The 27,517-nt window shown below is 38.9% G+C and overlaps 1 protein-coding gene across 1 annotated transcript; it reads right to left on the bottom strand.

Moving 5' to 3' along the window:
• Nucleotides 1-2,393: 2,393 nt before the first annotated feature.
• Nucleotides 2,394-26,907, bottom strand: LOC118817050 (zinc finger protein 850-like). The gene is made up of 4 exons (XM_036583715.1): nt 26,807-26,907; nt 20,665-22,770; nt 20,027-20,033; nt 2,394-3,541 (listed from the first exon to the last, which is right to left on the bottom strand). Exons 2-4 carry the CDS (start codon nt 22,638-22,640, stop codon nt 2,648-2,650), a joined length of 2,877 nt encoding a protein of 958 aa, XP_036439608.1. The 5' UTR covers nt 22,641-22,770; nt 26,807-26,907; the 3' UTR covers nt 2,394-2,647.
• Nucleotides 26,908-27,517: the final 610 nt, after the last annotated feature.

The raw sequence follows: 27,517 nt of genomic DNA, 5'->3' as shown, positions 1-27,517 counted from the left end.
TTAGGGAAAACACTTCTACTTTAATCCAGCAGAAACAGCCAGATCCGTTTCTTCTGCCAAATACAGTTTAGAGAAGCTCCATAATGGACAACATAATGCATACCATGACAGAGGAGCCCTGTGACTGGCTCTTTTTCACTCCATCAATAATCAGAGTCAAAGTCAGCTTCATTCTGATCAGCTAAGACTGTGAAACACTGTTAGTTTATCAGAACAGCTGCTGTTCCCTCAATATCCAGAAGATGGCGCCAGAGTGGAGCTAATGACGCCTCCTACTGTTCGGCTTTGCATTTTGTCCCCGTTGTCATGCCATAGTTTTCTTCGTTCTGCGTACTTTTTAATAGATTGATTGTTTCTGGATGGACTTAAATGGATGGACTTAAAATACCTTTTACAACAAGTCTGTCTGACATCAGGCAGCGTTTTTAGGTTTAGGTGTTAATTATGAGTAATAAAATCAGTTTTTAATATTAGAAAGGTGATCTGGAAACAGTGTGAATACACAGAACATCAAACACTCATCAGCTTACTATATACATAGTTTCAGAGTATTAAATTAAAATAATAAACTTTTAAAACAGTTTATTTTTATTTATATTTTTATCGGAAATACAGGAATAAAAGATACAAAGATAAAAAAATATATAAAATATAAAATTTTTATGACATCAACTCATGGTGCTCTAAAGGCCTAGCACAGTATTTTTCCTCCTCACTTGAAATCTTATTGTTGTTGTTTATTAGCAGGAAGTTTGTGATTATCTTCATACTTAAATCAGTCCAGCATTTACAGCATTGAAAAAAAGATTCTTTGACTCAACAAGCCTCACTTACAAAATTAAGTTGCTTCTACTTTACACCAAAATTTTTTTAGCTTTACTTTTGAAATAAATATGAGCAACACACAAACGTAATTATTTTCTGAACACATTCAATGAAATAAATTAAACGAAAGAATAATGGTGAATTAATTCAACATCCATATTCTTCCTGAGCCGCATTTTATAGAGTCTCACAGTGCAGAGATCTTTTGTAATTTTTGGAAACGACCACTTTTGAACGCAATTCATTATGTTTGTGCTGTTTTCTTATGTTTTGTGCTTTGTGGCCAGTAAGACAGCTATGCTATACTAGGCTACGCTAGCTAAGCAGCTAGTGACTGCTAGCTAAAGAATTTGAATAAAGTTAGCTATCGTAAAATAGCTAAGCTTAAAAAAGTGATGTTTCTTCAGTCTAAAATTTGAAGATACTCTCATGTATAAATTGTTAATGTTGTATATTTGCTTTAGAGACATGAAGAGACTTGTAAAATTGTAACCTGCCTCATTAGCTGTTTGGAATAATAGCTGCATCTGGACCACTGCAAGGTAAAATTAACCTTTACTAAACCTTAGTTAGCTACTGTCAACAGTTTGTATTAGTTTGGTGATTTAAAGCTTTTTTGTTGAGTATTTATCTGTTTATTGAAAAACAATATGATTTGAATTTGAGGGGCTGTTTAATGCAGCTCGGGTCGAGTCGGAGGGGAGTGAGAGAGCGAGCAGCAAGTGCAGGACCTTACTTAAAGTTAGCTTGATTCGCAAGGCTACCTAATGCTACTACATGTAATTAGCAAAGTTGTCCAGGCTGAATTTGCTTTCGCCTTGCTGGGGTTTTTCCACGTCATGAAAATGTGTGACCGTCAGATGATAATGTGGTCATCCTGAACAACACTACTCATGACTCAGTGCTCTACAGGTGTTTAATCTGCTACCCTAAAAGTTCATGATTAATTGAAATTTTAAGGCAGTTAAAATAAAAACTTCCTGAGGGAGCATGCTACCACACTCCCTTAGTAAAAGCTTAGCCCCCATCCATAAATCTGTAGTGATGTACCTGCTCAGAAGCTAAAGCAGAGTAAAGCTTATCTAGTGTCGGAAAGATTTACCACAGCCTAAGATAAAAAATAAGAAACGTATGAAAACACCCATTCATAGAACCCAGAAGCTAAAAAGAGAAGACCACAGAGTTGTAGCAGTAGGAGCAATCTAACTTACTTTACACCTTTACAATGGACACGGTTTTATTCAGTCTCAAATCTGGGCCATGAATTCCTTTGTAGGCACAGATCTGACCAGGCAGTTACAAAATCATCCAAACAATGGATAGCTTCAATAATAGGCTTATTTATTCAGTAACTAGTAAATAATGCACTACAAGGTAAACATTGCATTAACTGATGGATTTAATTGACTAATATGCATGAGAAATATTATTTAAAGAATAAAAATAGAGAAAATGGTGAAAGAAACCAGTAGGCTAAAGAGAGAGAGAGAGAAGGATAAAGAACCAAGCACACTGTCAACTGTCACTGTCAACTGTCACTGTCAACTGTTTGTCAAATCATCCATCATTGCACATATAATACAAATGAAACGCATTTGGGGGAGAATATGCAGTACCACAGTGTATGAGCTGCAGGCTTGGCTGTGTTCGGTAACAGAAACATAACAGGAAATTACATTTCATTTTATCCTTAGCTTTTAGAAACAATGTAAAACTAAATGACAGTGTAAAACAAAAAAACATCTTGAAATCAGGCCTGAAGTCACTTTAATTCCCCGCAGGCCTTTACTCTCAAGATGTTATATGCTTTGGTTATTGGTCGTTACTGCCCATTTCCAACACGGCCCTTAGTGCACTTGTGGATTGTCCCAGTCTTAAAATGCCTGAAACTCTTCCCACACTCTGAGCAGTGATACAGTTTCTCTCCTGTGTGAATGCTCTGGTGTCTTTTTAGATTACCCTTTTGATTAAAACTCTTCCCACACTCTGAGCAGTGATACGGTTTTACTCCAGCGTGAATGCGCTGGTGTGTTTGGAGATTACGCTGTATAGTAAAACTCTTCCCACACTCTGAGCAGTGATACGGTTTCTCTCCTGTGTGAATGCGCTGATGTATTTGGAGATTACTCTGTTGCCTAAAACTCTTCCCACACTCTGAGCAGTGATATGGCTTCTCTCCTGTGTGAATGCGCTGGTGTGTTTTGAGAATACTGTGTTGACTAAAACTCTTCCAACACTCTGAGCAGTGATACAGTTTCTCTTCTGTGTGAATGCGCTGGTGTCTTTGGAGAGAGCTCTGTTGACTAAAACTCTTCCCACACTCTGAGCAGTGATACGGTTTCTCTCCTGTGTGAATCCGTTGGTGTGTTTTGAAATTACTTTGTACACTAAAACTTTTCCCACAGTCTAAGCAGTGATACAGTTGCTCTCCTGTGTGAATGCGCTGGTGTGTTTTGAGAATACTCTTTCGTGTAAAATATGTCCCACACTCTGAGCAGTGATATGGTTTTACTCCTGTGTGAATGCGCTGGTGTCTTTTGAGATGACTCAGTTGCGTGAATCTCTGTCCACACTCTGAGCAGTGATACGGTTTCTCTCCTGTGTGAATGCGCTGGTGTATTTTAAGATTACTCTGTACAGTAAAACTCTTCCCACACTCTGTGCAGTGATACAGCTTCTCTCCTGTGTAAATGCGCTGGTGTGTTTTGAGAGCACTCTGTACGGTATAACTCTTTCCAGGATCCAAGCAGAAGTGATTTCTCTCCCTGAAGCATTTGTAGGATGTGTTCACATGGAGGGTACCAGATGATGTTTGCTGGGCAGTTGAACGTCTACTGGATGCCATATTCTCATACTTCATCTGTTTCAGCAGCTTAATATTCCTCGTGGTAGACTGTCCTGATGTGTTTAAGGAGGCACCTTTAGGCTGAGTAGGAAAGTGCAGGAGAAGTCTTCAAACAAAACATGATCCATTTCTGGAAGAAGAAAAAAGAAAAATCTCAACTAAACTTAATGTGCAATGCAACAAAAACAGTCTGATCCAAATGATGAATGCTCCACTTACATCAACTGGCAGAAGGTGTAAAGAAAGAATGAACTTCCATCTGATGTGGACATTCACAGCTCTCACACTACACCCCCCTTTACTAAACAGACCTCATACACCCACCATAGACAACCATTGACTCGCTATAAATTCTTGTCTGCATTAAAAATGTTCTTCCGAGTGAAAATAAAGATTGACCGACTGAAGTAAGAAGAACTTAGCAAAAAAGTTTTTTGCTCTCTATATTACACACAAACTTTAGGAGTTTCATGACCATGTATACTTCTAAAGTGGTGCTTAATAAATAAAAGGAAATAAAGCAACCTAACCAGGCTGAGACGTGTTCATTTTTTCTGTTCTGTCCCATCAACAATCTTTCCGCCTGCCTTGGAGGCATCTTAAATAAGTCATGTTTAAGATATTAAATAAAGTAAATCAAAATAAGGATGTCAAGCAACAGGGTGAAAAGGCCTTCACTGGCCTTCTAATCAGCCTGGGTGATGTTAATTTTTAGTATCATCCTTTAAGACCAACAAAAAAGCCAGATATTCAATATGAAGAAAAAAAAAAATGATGACAGAGCTGTTGGTCCAATGCCATTTTGCTCAGCATTTTCTGGCAAAACTTTGCTTATCATTTTTCAACCAAATTTCTGATTTTTCCTTCATTTCTTTAGTTACACTTTATAAATTAGTTTCGTAAATAATTTTAATTTAGCACAGTGTCAGCAACAGTGACTATAAAATTATTTTTTTCCTCAGCTGTTTGCAATATTTGTCTAAGTTTATTTTCTAAATACAAGTCTCTGAACAATAAGTTTGAGGAGATGAAAAACTAGGTACAGCTTGTATGGAGGGTCCGAGGGTAGACCAGCAGTGGCAAACAGTCAGTAGGATGCCAACCTTTTCAAACCAGCAGACTGATACATTCTCGCTATCTGGGAAGTCTGACTGTAAACAGTGTCCGAAAAGTCTTACTTACATGAAATACAGCCATATTTTTTTATTCTTCTCCATTCCAGTCCTTCAATGCTGACTCTGTTTACTGGCACCTTAGGTTGCTAGCTAGCTAGCCAACATGCTAAAAACATTCAGAGCTGCTGCTCTGTTCAGCTCTGAAAACGCAGTAACGACGAGTTTTCAGTCGTTTTTACTGATTTATCAAACACTGCAGTCGTATTTATAACTAATCTCACTTTACAAACAATGTGTATCTCTATTTTTCATGATTATTACTTACCGAACATGCAGCAGCTGCAGTGTCTGACTGTCTGTCTGTCCGAGACTGAGCCGCTGAGATTTTGAATCCCAGCGTAGCTCCGTGATTCCGCGACCTCATTGGTCGAGCTTGAAGGCGGAGCTGACAATACTGTTACTTGATTGGCTTTGATCGAGGAGGCGGGACGCAGCCTGGCAAGCTGAGCAGCCTGTAAATCCACGTTCAGAGCCATGAGGACCGCGTGTTGTGTTTGGGGGAGACTCTGAAACGGAGACTCAGTCTGAGATTAAAGAGCTGTAAGTGCTGCTTTAAGCTGGTTTCAGTCCTTATATGTCGGTGTAACTGACTGATGAGGGTCTTTTTTCAGGTAAAGTGGCGCAATGTTTTAAAAAAAGCCACGGTATAAGGTTTTACGTTACATTTTCGTCATATCTTCTTCTGTGAGTCTAATGGCTGGTGGCAAAGCAGAAATAGACCCGGAGTTTCCCATTATCTGATTACTCAAGTGCATGTTAACGTGTTGATCAGTTTACTGACAAAATCTGATTTTCTGCAGTTATTGGATTATTGAGTGCATGTAAACACACTCAATGTAATTTCTCTGACATCAGCTCAATATAAACACCTCAAGTTAGTGTAAAGTCTACTTGTGTTTAAGTTCACCTTACTAATAAAAGGTCCCCAAAAAGGTCCCAAAAGAATTTCACATTATTCACAATTTACTGAAAGAACTGAAAGTCAATATATGCGATTCATGCCATTAATAAAACACCACGGATCTGTAATGTAGAAGATCAAGTTCAACCTTAAAAAGACTCATTCCATCCAGAACAATTACTAGTTTGGTTGAGTCATTTGCTGCACTAATTTTAAGATTATATTAAGCAGTGACTGATTAATCCATATTCTACAATTAAATACAAAAAGAATAATCACTTAATCATATGATCAACTGCTGCAGTCAGTGTATTAAACCACTTTAAGCTTTGTGTATTCTTATAAAAACACCTCCATATCATACACAGGGAAAAGTGACATCTGCTGCTCCTCAGACATACAGCCCATTTACAATCCACCATCTGAGACACCCAAACACACATAAATTAAGATGTTTACATGAACTATCTGAATATTTCAGACGGTAGACATTAATAAACATAGCGTGAAGACACACATAAGTTCCCCCTGTTGCATCCGATTCAGTTCCCCCTGGAAATCATGTTCCCTTTGAGAAATCAGGTCTTCGGGCACGCGCATTTGGGAAACAGAAACCAACGTCAGGGAACGCTGGAACTACGGGAAGCGAAAGGGTCCAAAAAGCGTGTTTCCACTGGCGGAGAGCAATACGAAAAGTATTTCCCAGTAAAATGCTACCAAAATCGGTCTTTTGTATGATTTATTTCTGTTCACTGTGAGATAACATTATTTCTGAAATGTCAGTTCTGTGTTTGTTGTATTTATTAACCACCGCTCGTGAAAATAAAAATATAGTCATCACGATAGTCTCATGGTTGCTGTTTAAGCACGTAACACGTGTTGTTGCAGTGTATAACACAAACATATTACTCGACTCAGTATTTTTATGCGGTACAGACTTCACCATGCTACAAACAGTGTAAGCAATACGACCATATGTAGACGAGTGAATAGCCTCATCCAAACGTGTTCCCCCTACCAAATATAACTTAAGAAGTATCTGTTATAAAAACTTATATACGGACTCTATTATTCTCCTAACTTAGTGTTACGCCTGGGTGATTACTGTGGAGCAGAGTTTTTTTTTCTTTTGGGAAATACTTTTTGAATTCATTAAATGCCTTGTCCACAGCTGTTCCAGCAAATAAAGCTCAGGGAAGGGGTCTCCTTAACACCAAACCATAGTGATGAAACACTTAAGGTCATACTAAGCCATGCTGCACCAATTATTAATGAGAACCTGTACACAAAGAGTTCAGTAAGGGGAATCCATTTCGAATGGGACAAATGCCTCATCTGTATCTCTCACCATTCACAAACACAGCCCAGAGAAATACTTAAAATATTACTCCATTATAGGTCAGAAGGGCTTTGTAAACAGCATATATATGACATACATTGCTTGTTTACCAGTGTTACACAAATATTATTGTTCTGGCACTGATGATTCAGTGTTTCCGTATAAAAGGAGTTCTTCCAAACAGTTGATTCCAGTGTAACTCATTGCTTTTTCTTATTATGATAGAAAACACTGATTCAGACATATGTATGACCTTAAATGACCACAATGATTGTTTGATTAAAGACAGAACAAAATTCCTTCACACAACATAAATCATAGTATTTTGCAAAGTTATTCAATCATTTTATTTGTTCCACATTTCTGTTCAATATTTGTACAAGACCAGTGTGTATGCATGTATATTGTCCCTCCAGCTCAGGGTTATTGACGCAGCCTGTGTGGAACCACCTTTCACATTTATCACAGGCAATCTGTGTAAAACAAAAAGAAAAGGTGTCTGCTTTTTTCAAGTTTACATAATAAAAATAGTAGTGGACAAAGTGCAAAACTCATGTATTTGAGGGAACATAGAAAATCTAAACTTTATATTCATATTTATATTAATACTCATGTTAATACTAGAGTTTCTTCCCGCATCCTTACACCCTTAATCAATGTTAAAAGTTATTATTCATTAATTTCCATTACTTTGCTTAACACATTTGATTAAAGAGATATGAGTGGCTACAGACACAGACAATGAATTCCATTCTTCATGTCTGTTTCAACAAAGGTCTCCTTAATGGAACTTTAACTCTATTAGAAATATAGATTTTGTTTTGTACTTTGTCAATCACTACAAAGAAGCATTTGAAAATACTGTAGTACTCTTATGAAGTAATAAATGTATGTACAGCCATAATGTAATAATTACCCAGAGAATTTCTGCAGCTGACTCTTGATGTAATTCTGTCTCTCCACAGAAATGGCATAAGTTGCTAAGGTCATCTGGTGATTCAATCATAGGGTTAGTAGAGTAAGTAGTCTAATTTACACATGAACCCAACATATTCCCCATTCCCATTTACAATTGTGAAGATGCTTATGTGCTCATAAGTTGCTATGTCTTAAGAGGGTTCTTTAACTACATGAAACATCATTCTATTGCTCCAGCAATGAGAATTTTTATTTCTTGCCAACATATTGTGTACAACAAATATATTTGTACTGGCTATCAGTTTAATTATGAGTCTGAAATGCTTCCTAAATGTGGGACTGAACTATGTACTACTGGTATCCTTGCTGATGATGTGAACTACTTACCAGATTCACAAATCAGAGTGGTTGTTATGTCCCACCTCATTCTTTTCACTGATTCTTGATCAGCTGAGAAACTGACTGGCTTGCCAGCCAATATTAGCTCTGCAAACTAAGGCACAATAATGTATTACTGTCATGTCATGTGATAAACAATCACCCAGTACACTCTCGTGTTTTTATGTTTATGGGATTGTGTTAAAATAATGATTGCAAATCTTCAACCTGTGCTGATAGTGTTTTGACAGATATGTTGCAAATTTGTTCATACACACCTTCAGTGCAAATACACCACAAGATGTAGCATCTAGTTGAAGTGGGTGAGGCATTGTTTCACAGCACTACCTTGAGACTGGCAATCCTGTTTTTCTCATCAGCGCTCTCCAAACATATAAAGACATTTTTTTGTTTAAGTATTTAGATAGTAGCTTTTGGCAAGACAAAACAATATTATAATATGATATAACAATCTAAACGTCACCTGGTTGACTCCAAACACCTTTTTTTCTTATGTTCTGATTCTCCCAATGAATCAAGGAGAACAGTTTTTTTTTCTCGCTGGGATAGATGACCTGAATTGTAGCATATACAATTATTTAGTCCACACATATTACAAAGCGCCTTATTTAAGAGATGTCTAATTGTTATGGAATAGGTTTAGGGGTGCCATTAAAACATACTTACCACGAGAAACCAGTGATGGAGGTCGTTCACCACATCCAAGATGATGCTGTATCTAGATGGGTCCCACTAATAACATATATATTTTAACTGTACTTCAGCAAGACAAGGTGCAAAACAGTGACCCGTTGTTAACAATCGGTAAGATACATGACAATTATATAGAGATGTAACAGACACAGACCTCCATTTGTTATAAAATGGTGTGCAGTGTGCGAGGACCCAAAGGAGGCATGCAGCCAGACACTTTATAGAAAGTATAGAAGTTAATTGGAATAAGCTAACCTACATTAAGTAAATTATGTAGGAATAATCAGCTAACCTTCACTCTTAGAGTTTTGTTATTCCAAATTGCTGATATTGCAAAAGAATCTATGTGCAATGCCTCCTCACCAGACCGCTTATTGTGATTCCTCACCAGGATGTTAATGTATGCATTCATTGCCTGCATGGATATACAAAATAAGAATTAGTAAGATCGCTTCATTTAATACATAGTTAAAAATTATGTGAATTATTAATAGAACACACCTCACTTTCCACTTCTTTTCCGGGGCCTAATCTCTCAATATCTGAAAAAAAAAATTTATATGGCCCTACTTTGGCCATTAAAACATGGCAATTTTTTCCAGACCAAGCATCAGCGAGACCTTTTAGAGAAAAATATTACTTTTCAATACAGATTTCAATTTTCACATTATTGTTTCTGATACAGAAATCATGCAAAAAACATTTTCCTCTTTCACCTTTCACAATCTGGTTAAGTTATACTTACACTTATGCACTTTGTCCAAGGAAGTATCTGATGAGCCAAGCTCAACTAATGAACTGCCTTTAATAGGCGCAGACAGCAGGACAGATTGCAGTGCCAGATTACTTTGCTTAACTGTTTTAGACAGTGGAGCAGACTGCGGTAGTGGATTTTTGCGTTTAAGTGTTGCAGACTGCTGTGACGGGGGGCTGCCTGTGAGTGATTCACTTACAACAGCAGACTGCTGTGACGGGGGACTGCCTGTGAGTGATTCACTTACAACAGCAGACTGCTGTGACGGGGGGCTGCCTGTGAGTGATTCACTTACAACAGCAGACTGCTGTGATGGGGGGCTGCCTGTGAGTGATTCACTTACAACAGCAGACTGCTGTGAAAGAGGACCTCTCTCATATGCATGTTGGTGAGAAACTGGGGACACACTGCAGGTGCCAGCTTTGCTTAGGATTTTATGTGGAATCCTTATGTGGAATATTATTTTTTTTAGGCAGAAAGATGGAATCTTGCTTCATTACAGTATTATTCCACCCTTCTCATTTTATGGGTTTTACATACTGACAAGGTTAATTACAGTCATGATATTCATGATCACTCAATCCCTCTTGTGTTCTCTGTCGTAAAATGCATTTTAAACAAATTATAACAACTGTTTGTACTGGTCTTTCAGTGTTATTTAAGTACTTATTTAAGTAAATAGGACAGGCTCCTATTAGTTGTCACTATTAAACAATAAGTGCAAAGTCTACTTAACAAGTTAGTATTCACACTGTAAATCACTGGTATTTTGTGTTGTGTTACAACGTATGGTTAGAGCCCAAATTGAAATTAGTTTTTGCATATAATTAAGTAATCATTAAATTACAGAATATGTTTTTTCAGAATTATTTCGTAGACATTTCACATCCAGGTGAGTGAGTATCAACTTTATTTTTCTGGTCTGTGTCTTTTCAGTGACTACATTTGGCAATACAGGTAGACTAAAACAACAAGGCATAGTGATACATGTCACAGAAGACCAGTGATTTTTTTTTTTCAGTAGGATATTGACTGTAGTGCTTTTAAGACATTAAGGTGACCCTCTCTACTCCGTCCAGACTCACAGGACTGAAAAGTGCACTGCATGCACAGATACTCAGCTATTTCTGTGCATTATTTGAATAACTTGTATAAAAATAATACATGTGACCGCTGGAAAGAAAAGCTTGGGTGCTCCAGTCCTGGAGGGCTGGTGTTCAGCATAATTTGGTGATTTCTCTGCTTATTCTCTTCACCTGGTCCAACTCAATTTTTATTTGCCAGGTTTAGTGCGCATGATTATGCACACTGTCAAACTGCGCTGGGCACCAGCCCTCCTGAAGAGAAGATGTACACCTCAGATCTTGGACTACCCAAAAATATTTGTAGATAGTGACAGACTCACTGAGCTGGCGAAATCATGTTCCCTAGTTTCTTAAAGGGCCTCTGGAGCTGATACAAGTGTGTAGGCCTATATTAACTCACTACTATATTTTACAACTTAACTATATTAAACAGAAGCCTTACCATCAACTTCAAAGTTTGAGCATCGTCTTCGAGTAACATATTTTTGTTCTTTTGTGAGACACCTTGTGTCTTGTAATTTAAGATTTCACTAGAAAGTGCTGGATCCATGTTTAACCTGTGTGTCTAATGGTGATGGTCGACTTAGGTTCTCTTAATGATGGCCTCATGACCTCTAAAGATACGTGAGCAGCAGTTTATGTAAGTGGAGAAGTGGAGTGAAGCGGCACTTGTCCCGCAAAGCATCATGCAGGCTAATCACTCCACTCCGCTTGCTTCGTGTATTTCATGTTACGAACACGGTGAGCATAGAGGAAAGTGTGTGGTAAATGGATTCCCCTTACTGAACTCTTTGTGTACAGGTTCTCATTAATAATTGGTGCAGCATGGCTTAGTATGACCTTAAGTATTTCATCACTATGGTTTGGTGTTAAGGAGACCCCTTCCCTGAGCTTTATTTGCTGGAACAGCTGTGGACAAGGCATTTAATTAATTCAAAAAGTATTTTCCAAAAGAAAAAAAAACACAAAGCTTAAAGTGGTTTAATACACTGGCTGCAGCAGTTGATCATGTAATTAAGTGATTATTCTTTTTGTATTTAATTGTAGAATATGGATTAATCAGTCACTACTTAATATAATCTTAAAATTAGTGTTTATTCTGTAGCAAATGACTCAACCAAACTAGTAATTGTTCTGGATGGAATGAGTGAACTTGATCCTCTACATTACAGATCCGTGGTGTTTTATTAATGGCATGAATCGCATATATTGACTTTCAGTTCTTTCAGTAAATTGTGAATAATGTGAAATTCTTTTGGGACCTTTTTGGGGACCTTTTATTAGTAAGGTAAACTTAAACACAAGTAGACTTTACACTAACTTGAGGTGTTTATATTGAGCTGATGTCAGAGAAATTACATTGAGTGTGTTTACATGCACTCAATAATCCAATAACTGCAGAAAATCAGATTTTGTCAGTAATCTGATCAACACGTTTACATGCACTTGAGTAATCAGATAATTGAAAACTCCGGGTCTATTTCTGCTTTGCCACCAGCCATTAGACTCACAGAAGAAGATATGACGAAAATGTAACGTAAAACCTTATACCGTGGCTTTTTTTTAAAAACATTGCGCCACTTTACCTGAAAATATGAACAAACATCATTGAGAAAATGAAGAATATTTAAATCCTTTATTACCTGTTTGGTTTAAGCACCACTCCATCAGTGTTTTGCTGCGTCTCGCGACATCCACCCTATGTTCTCAAGCATGCGCAGACTGTGAAATCCAATTTCTGCAGCTATCCGATTATTCAAATGGTCATGTAAACATCATACAGTTAAGAGTCGTTGCCATGGCAGCAGCATGGGGTATGTGCTTTGGTAGCAAACATGCAAAACTGAATAACGAAACACTTCCTTATTAAAATAACAATAGGCCTTATTAAATTCTGACGCAGTGGATCTTTGATTTTTGGATGTAATATGTAGCTAGTGCTCTTACAATTGTTACATAGTCTCCTGACTGTGATTATTTGTGCTGACTGTTATCATTCAGTGTGACAATGATCAGTTTGCAGTCATTAGATTTTACATTAGTATCTCCCTTTAATTGATTACTAGGCAAGTAAAGATATACAACATGTAAAATCTGATTTTGTGTGATACAGGGGTGTAGTATACAGTAGTATAGAGTTTAGTATACAGAAATAAGTATTGCCTTAATATGTACCTCATGGTCATGTATTAATGTCAGTATGTTAATGTCTTTTATTCATTAAATCCAGTTTATCATACTTTTGTTTTGACCTTTTTAACATCAGTAACATTAGCTGTGTGGCTAAATAACCTACATTTTCAGCAAGTTTACATTTGAGCTGTGTGTGTATGATCGGTTGTTTGGTAACAGGCATGACACTTAATTGTTGGCTTTACTTAAGTAGTTTAGGATTTAAATAAAAAGCCTGATCGATGCTGTAGTAATTAAATTTTTCTCTAATTCAGTTCAGAGCCTCAGTGTGTGCAATACAGCATTTAATTACATTTACAGCATTTGGCAGACGCTCTTATCCAGAGCGACTTACAATGTGATCATTTTTACACAGGTAGGCGAAGATGGTGTTAGGAGTCTAACCCAAGGACTCTTATTGGTATAGTGTAGGGTGTTTGCCCAGGTGGGGATTGAACCCCAGTCTACAGCATAGAAGGCAGAGGTGTTACCCACTACACCACACCAACCACATGCCATGAAGTTCACAAAACATAGGTACACCGATCAGGCATAACATTATCACCACCTCCTTGTTTCTACGCTCATTGTCCATTTTATCAGCTCCACTTACTATATTGGTGCACTTTGTAGTTCTACAATTACAGACTGTAGTCCATCTGTTTCACTGCAAATTTTGTTTGCCCCGTTTTACCCTGTTCTTCAGTGGTCAGGAGTCCCATGTACCCTCACAGAGCTGGTACTATTTGGTGGTGGGTCATTCTCAGCACTGCGGTGACACTGATGTGGTGGTGGTGTACTGGTGTGTGTTGTGCTGGTATGAGTGGATCAGACACAGCAGTGCTGCTGGAGTTTCCTTACGTCCATGTCGTTCGTTTTCATGTCAGCTAATCATTTAAAAAATGCCATGGACATATCTTTAAGTGAGTGGCTACATGGTCTTAGTTGATTCCTAATAGAAAAGACGTTGCATTGTGCACAGTGAGGCCCAGTGACGTGCACAAACTTTGTGTAATCACATTGATATGCAATGTGATTTGTTTTCTGTGAGTGCTGTCACTGTATTATAGCCAGTCGAAATCTGCCAAGCTCTGTGTTATTTTTCTCAACCCTCCAATCACTGCTTAGCAACTGGTACTATTCTCAACTACTTCAGTATGTTAGCAGCATGTTCATGAGTAGCATTGGGACTTTATGATATTCATTGTACATTGTACTATGTACAGTATGTACTCTGCCTTTGCAGGCTAGCTGAATGAAATCTCACCACATCTCACAACATCCTGTAAAACTGTCATCAGCTCTACAAAAACTCCCTAAAGGGCTGGACCTCAGTAACAATGCAAGATTCAGGAGTGGAGCTGCTGTCTGCTGGACTGTGAGTTCACACTGTAAACTGGAGACACGTGTATATTAGATCTTTAATAAATATTAAGCTTTTACATTTAATATGTTAGGATAGGTAGGGCATGCTTAGTTAGACAGTACATTGTCAATTACACCTTTCATCCACTGCTAGCTTGCCTCCAGGTACTCTGGGGAGTATAAAAGGCCCAGAAATGTGCCTAGAGAGAGAGTTGGCATGACGGAACATGTGGTGGCACCGAACTTGAAAGTTAAAGCCGACAGCCATCCTTCTCTGCTGAGTCGTTGTTTGGTGTGGGGAATGTGTTCCAGCTTCCCACTTTTAAACCTCTGCACAGAACTAACGGGCTTGTGCTCTCCGTCCTGGAGGGACTGTGCTTGGGCTGGCCTGGAGTGGTGAAGGTAAATTCTCCCCCCCATTAACACTCACTTTAGCATTGTAGACACTGATAAACACATCACCTGCACGCACCTTGGTTAGGGGTTTCGATTGAGTATACATTTTTAAGATCCCTAGACTAGAACAATAAATAGTCGTTAACTCTTAACATAATATATGACTGATTTTCAGGAATGAACACTCATACATTGAATGTTATTTTTTGTAACTTTGTCATTTTGAATGACACATATACTAAATGAATTAATGTCAGTTTGGGGATGTTGGGTATTCCTGCTCCCAGCAGAGAGAATTTCTAGTGTTGATATACCATGTTAGGTCATCTGAAGCCTTAACAAGCTTAGTTGGTCCAGAATGCTGCAGCCAGAGTCCTTACAAGAACCAGAAAGTTCGACCATATCAGCCCAGTTTTATCAACCTTACACTGGTTGCCAGTTAAATTTCACATTGATTATAAAATTCTCTTACTGACTTATAAAGCTCTAAACGGACTCGCCCCTCAGTACCTGAGTGAACTTCTCTCTCACTATGAACCATCACGCCTACTTAGATCACAAGGTGCTGGCTTACTATTAGTACCCAAAATTAATAAAGTTACGTCAGGGGGGGAGAGCTTTCTCATACAAAGCCCCCCGGCTTTGGAATAGTCTTCCTGTTAATGTTCGGGACTCAGACACAGCCTCAGTGTTTAAGTCTAGGCTAAAACTTACTTGTATAGTCAAGCCTTTGGTAATTAGTTTTCCCTGTCAGTTCTATATCTGCCAGAGTCTCTGCTAACACTGTAATTTGTGATCGGTCACCCATTACAGAACTGACTCTGTGTGTTTTCCTTTCTTTTCTTAGCCGAGTTGAACAAGCTACCCATCCTGTGCGTTCTGATGCTGCTGCCTTTTCTGCCTTGATCGGGTGCCACTGCTCGCCAGCCCTCTGGACCGGCTTACCAACATTGAGCCTCCTGCTGTACAACGCCGTGCAAACCTCACCCTCACAACCTGACCCACTGATACTACTGCTGTTGCTGCATGAACTAATCAAAATTATTCACTTGAACCAATCATTCAAACTAATTCAAATTAATCAATCACCCATTGCAGAACTGACTCTGTGTGTTTTTCCTCTCTTTCCTTTGCCGAGTTGAACAGCTGCCCATCCTGATGCTGATGCTGTTGCCTCTTCTGCCTTGATCGGGTGCCACTGCTCGCCGTGCAAACCTCACCCCCACAACCTGACCCCATTGATGCTGCATAAACTAAACTATTCAAATTAATTGTTTCCTCCACCTTTTACCCTGTTTTTGTACTATAATACTTTATACTAACAATGTTTACTATCCGGTGTCGACCAGAGGAGGATGGGTTCCCCTTCTGAGTCCTGGTTCCTCTCAAGGTTTCTTCCTGTTTCTCTTAGGGAGTTTTTCCTTGCCACTGTCGCCACTGGCGACGCTCATGATGGCTCGGACCCGGATTTCTTTTTGTAATGCTCATTTCCTTGTAAAGCTGCTTTGTGACAACACCTGTTGTAAAAAGCGCTATATAAATAAACTTTACTTACTTACTTACTACTATATTGGGAATACATATGGAGATTACAGAAATTTTCTCTGAATTACAGAAATGATCATCTGAAGTTCAATTTTGTAAATGCAGTATTCAGAAAACCATCAGCTTTAACGTTTTTAATGAATACTTTTAAAATACTTACTATATATATAAATACTAAATATAAGAAATGTGCATGTGTGCACAAGCAGCAGTGCTAGTCTCCTTATAAGGGACAGATATCCAACTACGCCACTCTCAGTTAAAAGATGAGGGCAACCTTTGAGTTAAAAATATATACAAAACAGACTATTAAACACTAACACCATTTATTCTTTCCCACACGAGGTCGGTTCAAATAAATGAACATCAGATGACAGATGTACAACAGGATAACAAAAACAAAACAAATTAAAGCTTATTTGTAATCAAGTTCCACCATTGAAGTCTTAATCATACTTATATGGCTAGTACAATGGCTTGATTCCCAAGCGTTAAAGAACACCCACTGGATTTAACGCAAAGCATTCCACCTTAAGTGACACCTCAAAAACAAGCAACCAGCAAATTCCAGGACCATGAATAAAAGAACAAATAAAGCAAACAGTCAGGCAATATAAAACAAAGCAATGAAAAAACAGAAGAAAAAGCACAAACAGTGGCTAGTGCTTAGCTATCACATGCTCCTGTGTAGTAAACTGCCCCTATAACTGCAGCAGCTATTTACTACCTGGATAGTGTCCATGAACTGTCATGAAGATTTAAACTCTGGTTGGAGTCATCTGACAACAGTAAGAAGGTTTCAACTGAGCACCACTCAGGTTAAAGTTGGGAACAACACTGGTTATCCGAGGCGTTTCCTGGCCTTCCACTAGCTCTCAGGATTCAAATGGCAGAGATACTGGTCAGGGCAACTGCAACCTTTCTGAGATGAAATTTATTTCCACTTCCAAGCAGGCACACCAGTCTCACACAACAGAGGAACACGTTTTCCCCATGCACGCACACACGAGTTACAAACTCAAGTGAGCCACAGGTGAGCTTAACAAAGAAGCAGTGAAACCACGTTAGTTCATAAGAGCTGCCATGCCGTTGTAGAAAGGAGAATTACCATTCTGCAATGTCTTCCAGGTTTCTCAAACACCAGAGGGCGCTTCCAAGTGAGTCCAAAATGAATGGGTTGATATGGAGCATTTGAACAAAATTATTGTTTATAAATGCTTAAACATTTTTAATGTAAAAGAATGCATCCATTTCCTGAAAACAGAACAGCTTTTAAACTTGAGCTATAGGAGTTTAAAATTGCAACCCATGTATGTCCATCAGTGAGCGCGAACAGCCAATGAGCTGTGCCGCTTACCAATCAATCAGCACTCACTAGCAGTAATGCCCGCCTTCTGCTGCCCAGAACATGTTTGCTGTAGAAAAAAGGAAATATATAGGTAAGATTTCTTTGTTTTTTTAGTGAAATACTTCTACTTTATAACATTAAAGAAAAGTTCTGGGCGAGTGATTAGAAACTATTTTAACTTTTAGTTTTTTAGCCGTTGAGCGCCATTTACTCCCATTCATTGAGGACTCCCTTGTGGGCGCCCTCTGCTTTTTAGCAGTCCTGTTTTAGATATATAACAGGGGAATAGGAAGTGGCCAGGCTCCTCATAAATCAGCTCTACCTTTGGGTCCTACTGTCCCTCAGTTAGCTGTAGTGCTGCCGGGTCTTACTGCTGTTCTATCAGCCACAGCTGCTGGGTCCTAGTGCCGTACAGTTCACCTACCGCTCCCCAATCCTCTTAGCTCCCACCAGTTACGTACATAACCCTAAATGTATTTAGGAACTTAGAGAAACACCATCAATGTTTAAAATCAGCGCATATTATGTAAAGACATACTCTATTGAACAATTTAAAAACGGCTTCTTTACAAATACTGTTTTCACTTCTATACTTTTTAGATTTTGTTACTGTGATATGGTGAATTGTTTGTTTAGTTCATCAGATGGCAGTGGGACTATGGGAGCAGCAGTGAGCTGAAGCAGGCTGAGGCTGATTGAGCCAAAATAATGTTAATGTTTTGTCCTTATTTAACTGAAGGAAATGATGTGCCCATACATTCGCACAGAGAGTCTGTTAGACTGTAATCATCTGGTGAGAGAGTCAGGTATAGTTGTGTATCATCTACATAACTATGGTAATCATTGTTGTCATTCTGTTGGAGTGATGGGGTAAAAAGCAAAAAGAAGGCTGTTCTTCCATCCAGAATAGAATGTTGGAAAGCTCCTCATTATTTCAAAGACAGCCATTTTAACACTGATTTGCTCTCTATGTTCTTGATAATGGAATCACCCACGATTAGTGTTCAATGCAGTGTTAGTGTCAGCCAAGAACAGTGGTGGACAGTAATGAAGTAAATGTAATTTGTTACTGTACTTAAGTAGTTTTTTAATGTATCTGTACTTTACTGAAGTATTTCCATTTTTGGTGGCTTTACTTTCACTCCACTACATTTTTCCACACGCACTTTGTTTTGAGCTTGTTCTGACCTGTTGGACACAATAACCCGGTGCAAGCATACGGTTCAACGTCAGTGCAGCAGCGTAAAGTTTTGGGAGTAGTTATGCCAACATAAATGATGGTAGAAACTCCTGACTCTAACCTAACTTTGTGTAAATAGACCACAATATAGAAATATGTACACATATGCCAGTCACAACTGCATGTTTCTTTTTTCTGAATTTATACAAACACTTTCATTTTATAGTAAATTAATTTTGGCTTGTTTATGAACATGAGACCCACAGATGCAATATATTACAGGAACACTCATTTGGGAACCTGTGTTAGCTTGCTTGTAAAGCAAGATTTTATTAAATTTAACCTTGTTTAAATGTAAACTAATTTTTATTTAAACTTCAGAGCCACTTGTTTCTACCTAATGGAAATTGTTTGCCTTCAGTGTTTTGTGCTTTTGATAATTTTAATAGACAGCGTCAGACTAATTAATGACATTTTATTAAAATATTGTTTTTCCAAGAATGACACTAGAGTAGTTGATAAAGCAAGAGTTCTAAAAATGATAATAGGACATTAGAGCCATAATTAATCTTTTAGTACTTTCACTTTTGATACTTAAGTACATTTGAAGGCAAATACACTTTGTACTTTTACTCAAGTGGAGGTTTAAAGGGAGAAACTTCTACTTTTACTGGAGTAATTTTATACCTTTTTTTTTTTTTACCGAGCTGGCAGGGGGCCACAGATGAAAGCATCAATTTTATATTTGCTGATGAAGTTCATAAGTTCACAGAAATCCCTTTTCAGAATTTCAGTGGTTTCTTGAATATCATTTCCTACAAGTATAACAATGCAATTTACCAATCGGTGATCCGCAAAAATTTTGGGGAGTTTGTCTTTGATGTCTGCGACCATAGCACTCGGGAGGCAGCGGGTAGTGAAGTTCTGGTTGGCTACGTGTCTGACTATCGAATCCACCACTGTCAGTGTGCTCGTGCGGTTTCATATGCAAGTATATTCAAATCTTTGCTGGTCAAAAAACAATAAAAAAAATCTGCTTTTGGCCACATAATGCTCTTGACCTTTCTATATATAACAAGCTCAAACCTTGTAACTTGAAAAAAGAATATAAACTTCTGAAAATAAAAAGCCAAATGAAAGATAGCATAGCTAAGCAAAAAAGCATCTGAATAGCACTGTGCAGTCTTAATACAGATCAAAAAGATTTTTTATTCTTTATTGATAAAGATTCAGATGTGTTTATTCTTTGTTAATAAAAAATTGAGTAGGTTTTCTTTATTAAGGGAGGGAGAGAGGGAGGGAGGGAGAGAGGGAGGGAGAAGAATAAAGAGCCAAGCACACTGTCACATGTTTGTCAAAACATCCGTCACTGCATCAGAAACAGTACACTAGCTTAGATCTACTGAATTAGAAAGTTAAGAGCTTCTTATTATTGAATGTGGAGCTTCTCGGTTTGTTTTCCACAGCATGAGCAGTGTGAACGTTTTGGGGAAAACATGCAGTACCACACCTTCTCATTGGGTGTATGAGCTTTAGGCTTGACTTGATGTTCAGCACAGGACATAACATTTCACTAAAGAGTTGGTTTTCCCCCAAAATAGACTGAAATCTGGCCTGGAATCAGTGCAGACCTTTACACCCGGGATGTGTAAGGTTACACTCACTACTGCTGATATTCTCCACAGCTTTTAGTGCACTTGTGTGTCTTTGCAGTGTTTGAATGCCTGAAATTTTTCCCACAATCTGAGCAGTGATACGGTTTCTCTCCTGTGTGGATGCGCTGGTGTCTTTTGAGAGTACCCAGTTGAGTAAAACTCTTCCCACAGTCTGAGCAGTGATACAGTTTCTCTCTTGTGTGAATCCACTGGTGTCTTTTGAGATGACTCAGTACAGTGAAACACTTCCCACACTTTGAGCAGTGATACAGCTTCTCTTCTGTGTGAATGCGCTGGTGTATTTTGAGAGTACCCAGTTGAGTAAAAGTCTTCCCACACTCTGAGCAGTGATACGGTTTCTCTCCTGTGTGAATGCGCTGGTGTGCTTTGAGACTACGCTGTTCAGTAAAACTCTTCCCACACTCTGAGCAGTGCTGCAGCTTCTCTCCTGTGTGAATGCGCTGGTGTATTTTGAGAGTACCCAGTTGAGTAAAACTCTTCCCACAGTCTGAGCAGTGATACGGTTTCTCTCCTGTGTGAATCGACTGGTGTCTTTTGAGATTACTGAGTACAGTGAAACACTTCCCACACTCTGAGCAGTGATACGGTTTCTCTCCTGTGTGAATCGACTGGTGTCTTTTGAGATAACTCAGTACAGTGAAACACTTCCCACACTCTGAGCAGTGATACGGTTTCTCTCCTGTGTGAATGCGCTGGTGTCTTTTGAGATGACTCAGTACAGTGAAACACTTCCCACACTCTGAGCAGTAATACGGTTTCTCTCCTGTGTGAATGCGCTGGTGTATTTTAAGAGAACTCAGTAAAGTAAAACTCTTCCCACAGTCTGAGCAGTGATACGGCTTCTCTCTTGTGTGAATCCGCTGGTGTCTTTTGAGAATACTCAGTACAGTGAAACACTTCCCACACTCTGAGCAGTGATACTGCTTCTCTCCTGTGTGAATGCGCTGGTGTATTTTAAGAGCACTCGGTACAGTAAAAGTCTTCCCACACTCTGAGCAGTGATACGGTTTCTCTCCTGTGTGAATGCGCTGGTGTGCTTTGAGACTACGCTGTTCAGTAAAACTCTTCCCACACTCTGAGCAGTGATGCAGCTTCTCTCCTGTGTGAATGCGCTGGTGTATTTTGAGAGTACCCAGTTGAGTAAAACTCTTCCCACACTCTGAGCAGTGATACAGTTTCTCTCTTGTGTGAATCCACTGGTGTCTTTTGAGATGACTCAGTACAGTGAAACACTTCCCACACTTTGAGCAGTGATACGGCTTCTCTCCTGTGTGAATGCGCTGGTGTATTTTGAGATGACTCAGTACAGTGAAACACTTCCCACACTTTGAGCAGTGATAGAGCTTCTCTCCTGTGTGAATGCGCTGGTGTACTTTGAGAGTACCCAGTTGAGTAAAACTCTTCCCACAGTCTGAGCAGTGATACGGTTTCTCTCCTGTGTGAATCGACTGGTGTCTTTTGAGATTACTGAGTACAGTGAAACACTTCCCACACTCTGAGCAGTGATACGGTTTCTCTCCTGTGTGAATCGACTGGTGTCTTTTGAGATAACTCAGTACAGTGAAACACTTCCCACACTCTGAGCAGTGATACGGTTTCTCTCCTGTGTGAATGCGCTGGTGTCTTTTGAGATGACTCAGTACAGTGAAACACTTCCCACACTCTGAGCAGTGAAATGGCTTCTCTCCTGTGTGGATGCGCTGGTGTCTTTTGAGAGTAGCCAGTTGAGTAAAACTCTTCCCACAGTCTGAGCAGTGATACGGTTTCTCTCCTGTGTGGATGCGCTGGTGTCTTTTGAGAGTACCCAGTTCAGTAAAACTCTTCCCACACTCTGAGCAGTGATGCAGCTTCTCTCCTGTGTGAATGCGCTGGTGTCTTTTGAGATGACTCAGTACAGTAAAACTCTTTCCACACTCCAAACCATAGTGATTTCTCTCCTTGCTGTGTTTCTGTGTTTGTCTGTGAGATGTCTTCATGTGGAGGGTACCAGATGAAATTTGCTGAGTATGTTTTCTTGATGCCATATTCTTTTATCTCGCCTGTTTCAGCAGCTTAACTTTCCTCTTGGTGGAATGTCCTGATGTGTTTACAGAAGCACATTCAAACTGAGTAGAAAAGTGTAGGAGATTTCTTGAAACAGGCTATCATTCATTTCTGCAAGAAGAAAAAAAAAAGGAAAATATAAACTCAATTTGCAATGCAACAAAACTAGTCAAATTCAAATCAACAATTACCTCAACTGGCAGAAAGTGTAAAGAAAGAATAAACTTCCATCTGATGTGGAAAAGCCAATAACTTAATAACTCAAACTCCTTAAATATACATATAGACCTCTGAAGCCATGTTGCTATGCCGATATTGGAAATTGCAGGGCTAAACTGGATTTCTCCTTGGCTAAAATGACTTGGATCATTCAAAAACCACCACCATTTCATTCTGTCATCAAATTTGCAGATGACACCAAAATGGTGGGCCGGATCTCCAATGACAATGAGGAGGCCTACAGAGAGGAGGTCAGCTTCCTGACACACTGGTACCAGGAGAGCAACTTCTCTCTCAATGTCAACAAGACCAAGGAGCTCATAGTGGACTTCAGGAAACAAGAGAAAGTGCACACCCCCATCTCTATCAATAGAGCCACTGTAGAGAGGGTCAGCAACTTCATGTTCCTCGGTGTTCACATCTCAGAGGAACTGACATGGACCAAACACACCACAACAGGTGGTAAAGAAGCCACAATAGCACCTCTTCTACCTCAGGCAGCTGAGGAGGTTTGGCATGAATCCCTGCATCCTCAGAACATTTTACACACGTACAGTGAAGAGCATTTTAACAGGCTCCACCACCACCTGGATTTGGTTCCCAAACCTCCTGGAAGAACACCAGAAGGATTCTAATAAACTCCACCCACCCAAGCCACTCTTTATTCTCACAGCTGCCAAGTGGGAGAAAAAACAGAAGCATAAGGTCCAGGACCAGCCAGTTCCAAGGCAGCTTCTTTCCCCGGGCCATCAGGCTGCCGAACAGCCAGTAGTGCTGGTGCATCAGTCTATGAGCCTGTCACTACACGTCTCTCCATGGACAATCCACACTGCATCCACACCTCAAACAGACTCAATTTGATCTCACTGTAACTACAGTCTAGCAAATCTATGCTTGCACATATAGATGCACATCTACTCATATCTTGCATAATCTGGATATGTACATATCAGTATTCTATCAGTATTGAGAACTTCCCCGTTGTGGGACTAATAAAGGATCATCTTATCCCCTGTGTACTCTGCATCTCATTTATCTACGTCAGACTCATAAATTGAATACATGGAAATGTGTAAAACTGTACATATCACAGCTTTTTATTTCATAACTATATTACTTTGCATAACTGTACATTGGAAATAGTGCAATTGTGGTGTTTCAGCTTCAGTTTCTTTAAGCCCATCTCTCTTTCATTTCTGAGACTAGTAGTTTTTCACATGAAGCCTACATCCTCTCCCAGCGATATCATCCCCACTTCTCTCTTGATAGAAATACTCAACACATTAGTTCCCAGTTTGTTATTCATAATCAATATCTCCCTATCTTCTGGCACTGTTCATACTCATTTCAAGCATGCTGCTGTCCAGGCTTTACTTAAAAAGCACAATTTTGAGATTTGGTAGGCCTCAATGGGACAGTGCTGAGCTGGTTTAAGTCCTATCTTTGTAATAGAACTTTTACAGTACGCATTGGTAATTTCCATTCCTCTACTTCTACCATCAGTTGTGGAGTTCCTCAAAGATCCATTTTAGGTCCAGTGCTGTTTTCATTATACATGCTTCTACTTGGAAAGATCATTAGAAAGTATGATATTAGCTAGATTGCTTAGCCAACTAAATTCAGTTTGCTAACTAAATTCAGTTTTTTGCTTTGTTATTTAAGCCTGGGTGAATATCCACCACACTACCACTCCCCGCTTTAGGGGACAAAAACTCTTTTCCTTTATTTTACTGCTATTTACAGTCACAATTTATGATGGTGTAGATATTGTAGAACATATTACAAGTAGTGGTGAAGCTGTGTACTCCACCCACCTCTTAGCTATACCCTCCAAACACCCAACCTACCCAAGTGAAGAAACGATAGGTGGTGACGAAAAGGAAGAGGGGAAAAAGAAAAAAGAGGGGAAAAAAATGAATAACACAATCATTCAAGGAAACCGACCCTTAGGTTCTACAATATATTAAGAGATAATTCCTCGTCCCACACTCTCTCTGTGAAAACATTAGAAACACATGTATAAGTTCACTTACGTCATTGTCATAGTATGTAAAACGTTGGGGAAAAGCTCTTAATATATTGTACAAAGTGAGGGCAGGTTTCCTCGAATGATTTAGTGTTACTTAATTATTTAGATCTGCTCTGAGTCGGTCCAGGTTGGCGTGATCCGTAAGGAGGTTGAGCCGGTGCTTTATGGAGATTTGGGTTCTGTCTTTCCAGTTCAGTAGAACACTTTTCAGCAATGGTGAGTGACATTAACATAAAGGGTTTAAGATATTTGGGAATTGTTAATGAGACATTAAAGAGGAATTCAGAGAGGTTTGGTGTGAAATGGTTCAGATTTCTTTACAGTGGTCGCCATGACTACAACACAAATATAGCCATTTTATTTACTATTCAAAACCACCAGTGAACCTACACGTGTCTTCTGAGCTTTTACATAGAATGCTGATGATGCTAAAATAGTGGAAAATCTGAAATATGAGCTTTCTTTTTCTTAGGGGACTAAAATTCATAGGACACTATTTTGGCTAACAATACCCTGCATGTTCCACTCTTTTTACCTCAAACACCAATGAAGCTGTATTTAATTGTGCTGAAGTACTGTTTACTGTTAAGACCACAAAGATTTGCAGGAAGAATGACTTCAGCATCCATATGACTACCCACTCAATCACATCTCAGCTAGACTATCAAGCTCTTGAACAGCTCTCACACAGACTACACCTTACATAGGATGGTTGTTGTCAAAAAAGGAAACGGAACACATTGTCCTTTTTTAAAATGATCTCATCTATCTGGAACTAAGAGAGGAAGGGAGAGGAAGAGACAGGGGCCCATTCCCTATGGGACCTTGACCCTTGGACCTTTGGACCCGGGCCCCCTAACTTAAACATTCCAAACCTGCAAAGTCAGATAACACATGGAACTCCGAATACTACAACCTCCTCTAGAACAAACTACTATTTATTCTCTACATTCATACATATAATGGACTCTTTGGTATTTGATGATCAATTTGGTAGACTTTGTTTATATTTAGCTACACTAGCTAGATTCCATTGTTAACAGCTGCTACTATCCCAAACTGTTATCTGGCTCACATAAAGCAGCTGCCTGAAGCACATTTACCTGGGATTTTTGTACTCATGTCTATAAAAGGCTGATGCTCCAGACAATAAACCACCAATGATATAATTTCTCTGACACCAGCTCAATACAAACGCCTAACCAAAGTGTAAAGTCTACTTGTATTTAAGTTTACCTTATTAATTAATTTAACATTATTCACAATTTACTGAAAGAACATCTGAAAGTCAATACATGCGATTCATGCCATTATAAAAAAAAACACCATGTATCTGTAATGGAGAGGATCAGGTTCAACCTTAAAAAGACTCACTACAACCAGAACAAATTACTAGTTTGGTTGAGTCATTTGCTACAGGATAAACACTAATTTTAAGATTCTACTAAGCAGTGAAAGATTAATCCATATCCTACAAATAAATACAAAAAGAATAATCACTTAATTACATGATTAACCGCTGCAGCCAGTGTATAAACCCACTTTAAACTTTGTGTATTCTTATAAAAACACCTCCATATCATACACAGAAAGGGAAAAGCCACATCTGCTGCTCCTCAGACATACAGCCCATTTACAAACCACCATCTGAGACACCCAAACACACACAAATTAAGATATTTACATTAACTATCTGAATATTTCAGACAGTAGACATTAATAAACAAAGCGTGAAGACACACATACGTTCCCCCAAACCCGATCACAGCAGCTCCTCCTCTAAATCACTGCAGGATGAGCAGCATTTCCATCAATGAGGCTCTAACAGACATTTAAAGACCCTCATCAGTCAGTTACACCGACATATAAGGACTGAAACCAGCTTAAAGCAGCACTTACAGCTCTTTAATCTCAGACTGAGTCTCCGTTTCAGAGTCTCCCCCAAACACACCGCGCTGTGTGGAGACTACAACAACAGCGAGCGGAGTCCGACCACAACCGGAAGTGTATTTTTCAAAATAAAAGTTTCTAGCGCTCAACACGTTTTACATTAAACAAGCGTCACCACACATGTAGGAGTCTCTCAGACTGTGGGTCTGAAATGCTTTTTATCCTATTTCATTCACATTAATGAAGGATGGGCATAGTTTTAACTGCCCAGTGTGTAAACAATTCACTGTGTCAACATAAACCCACACTGAAATGAAATCACCAGACCCTCCTCTGTCTGGAAACATGGAGTTTTATACCAAACAAGCGTCACCACACATGTAGGAGTACAATGGGTGTGACATTCCTTATAGCCTATTGTTTTATTTTAATAAAAGATGGACATAGTTTGTGTGTTGTTTGTTTCTTCACTGTTATTATTAATTTGTCAGTTTGTAAATATTTTTTGTTTAGTTGTGTGTGAAAAAATGTGTTCATTAAAAAGTAATTGTTGAAAACTGTTGGTGACTGTTTAAAAGTCCTAGGTATGCTATGGGGGTGAAGTAGTGATGGTACACTCTGTATACTCAGCACTCCATACATACCCTATTTACTATATCAGTTTATATACTTTCTAAATATTACATAACATCTGATACATACTGTTTAATATCTTACAAT

Source organism: Colossoma macropomum, unplaced genomic scaffold (assembly GCF_904425465.1).
Source record: "Colossoma macropomum unplaced genomic scaffold, Colossoma_macropomum, whole genome shotgun sequence".
In the NCBI taxonomy this organism is placed as follows: domain Eukaryota; kingdom Metazoa; phylum Chordata; class Actinopteri; order Characiformes; family Serrasalmidae; genus Colossoma; species Colossoma macropomum.
Note: the sequence above shows the minus strand (reverse complement) of the source record. Positions and strands in the feature narration are given on the sequence as shown.

What these genes read in the sequence shown, in the direction of transcription:
- LOC118817050 (XM_036583715.1), bottom strand. Translation starts at nt 22,640, where the DNA reads ATGGCATCAAGAAAACATACTCAGCAAATTTCATCTGGTACCCTCCAC.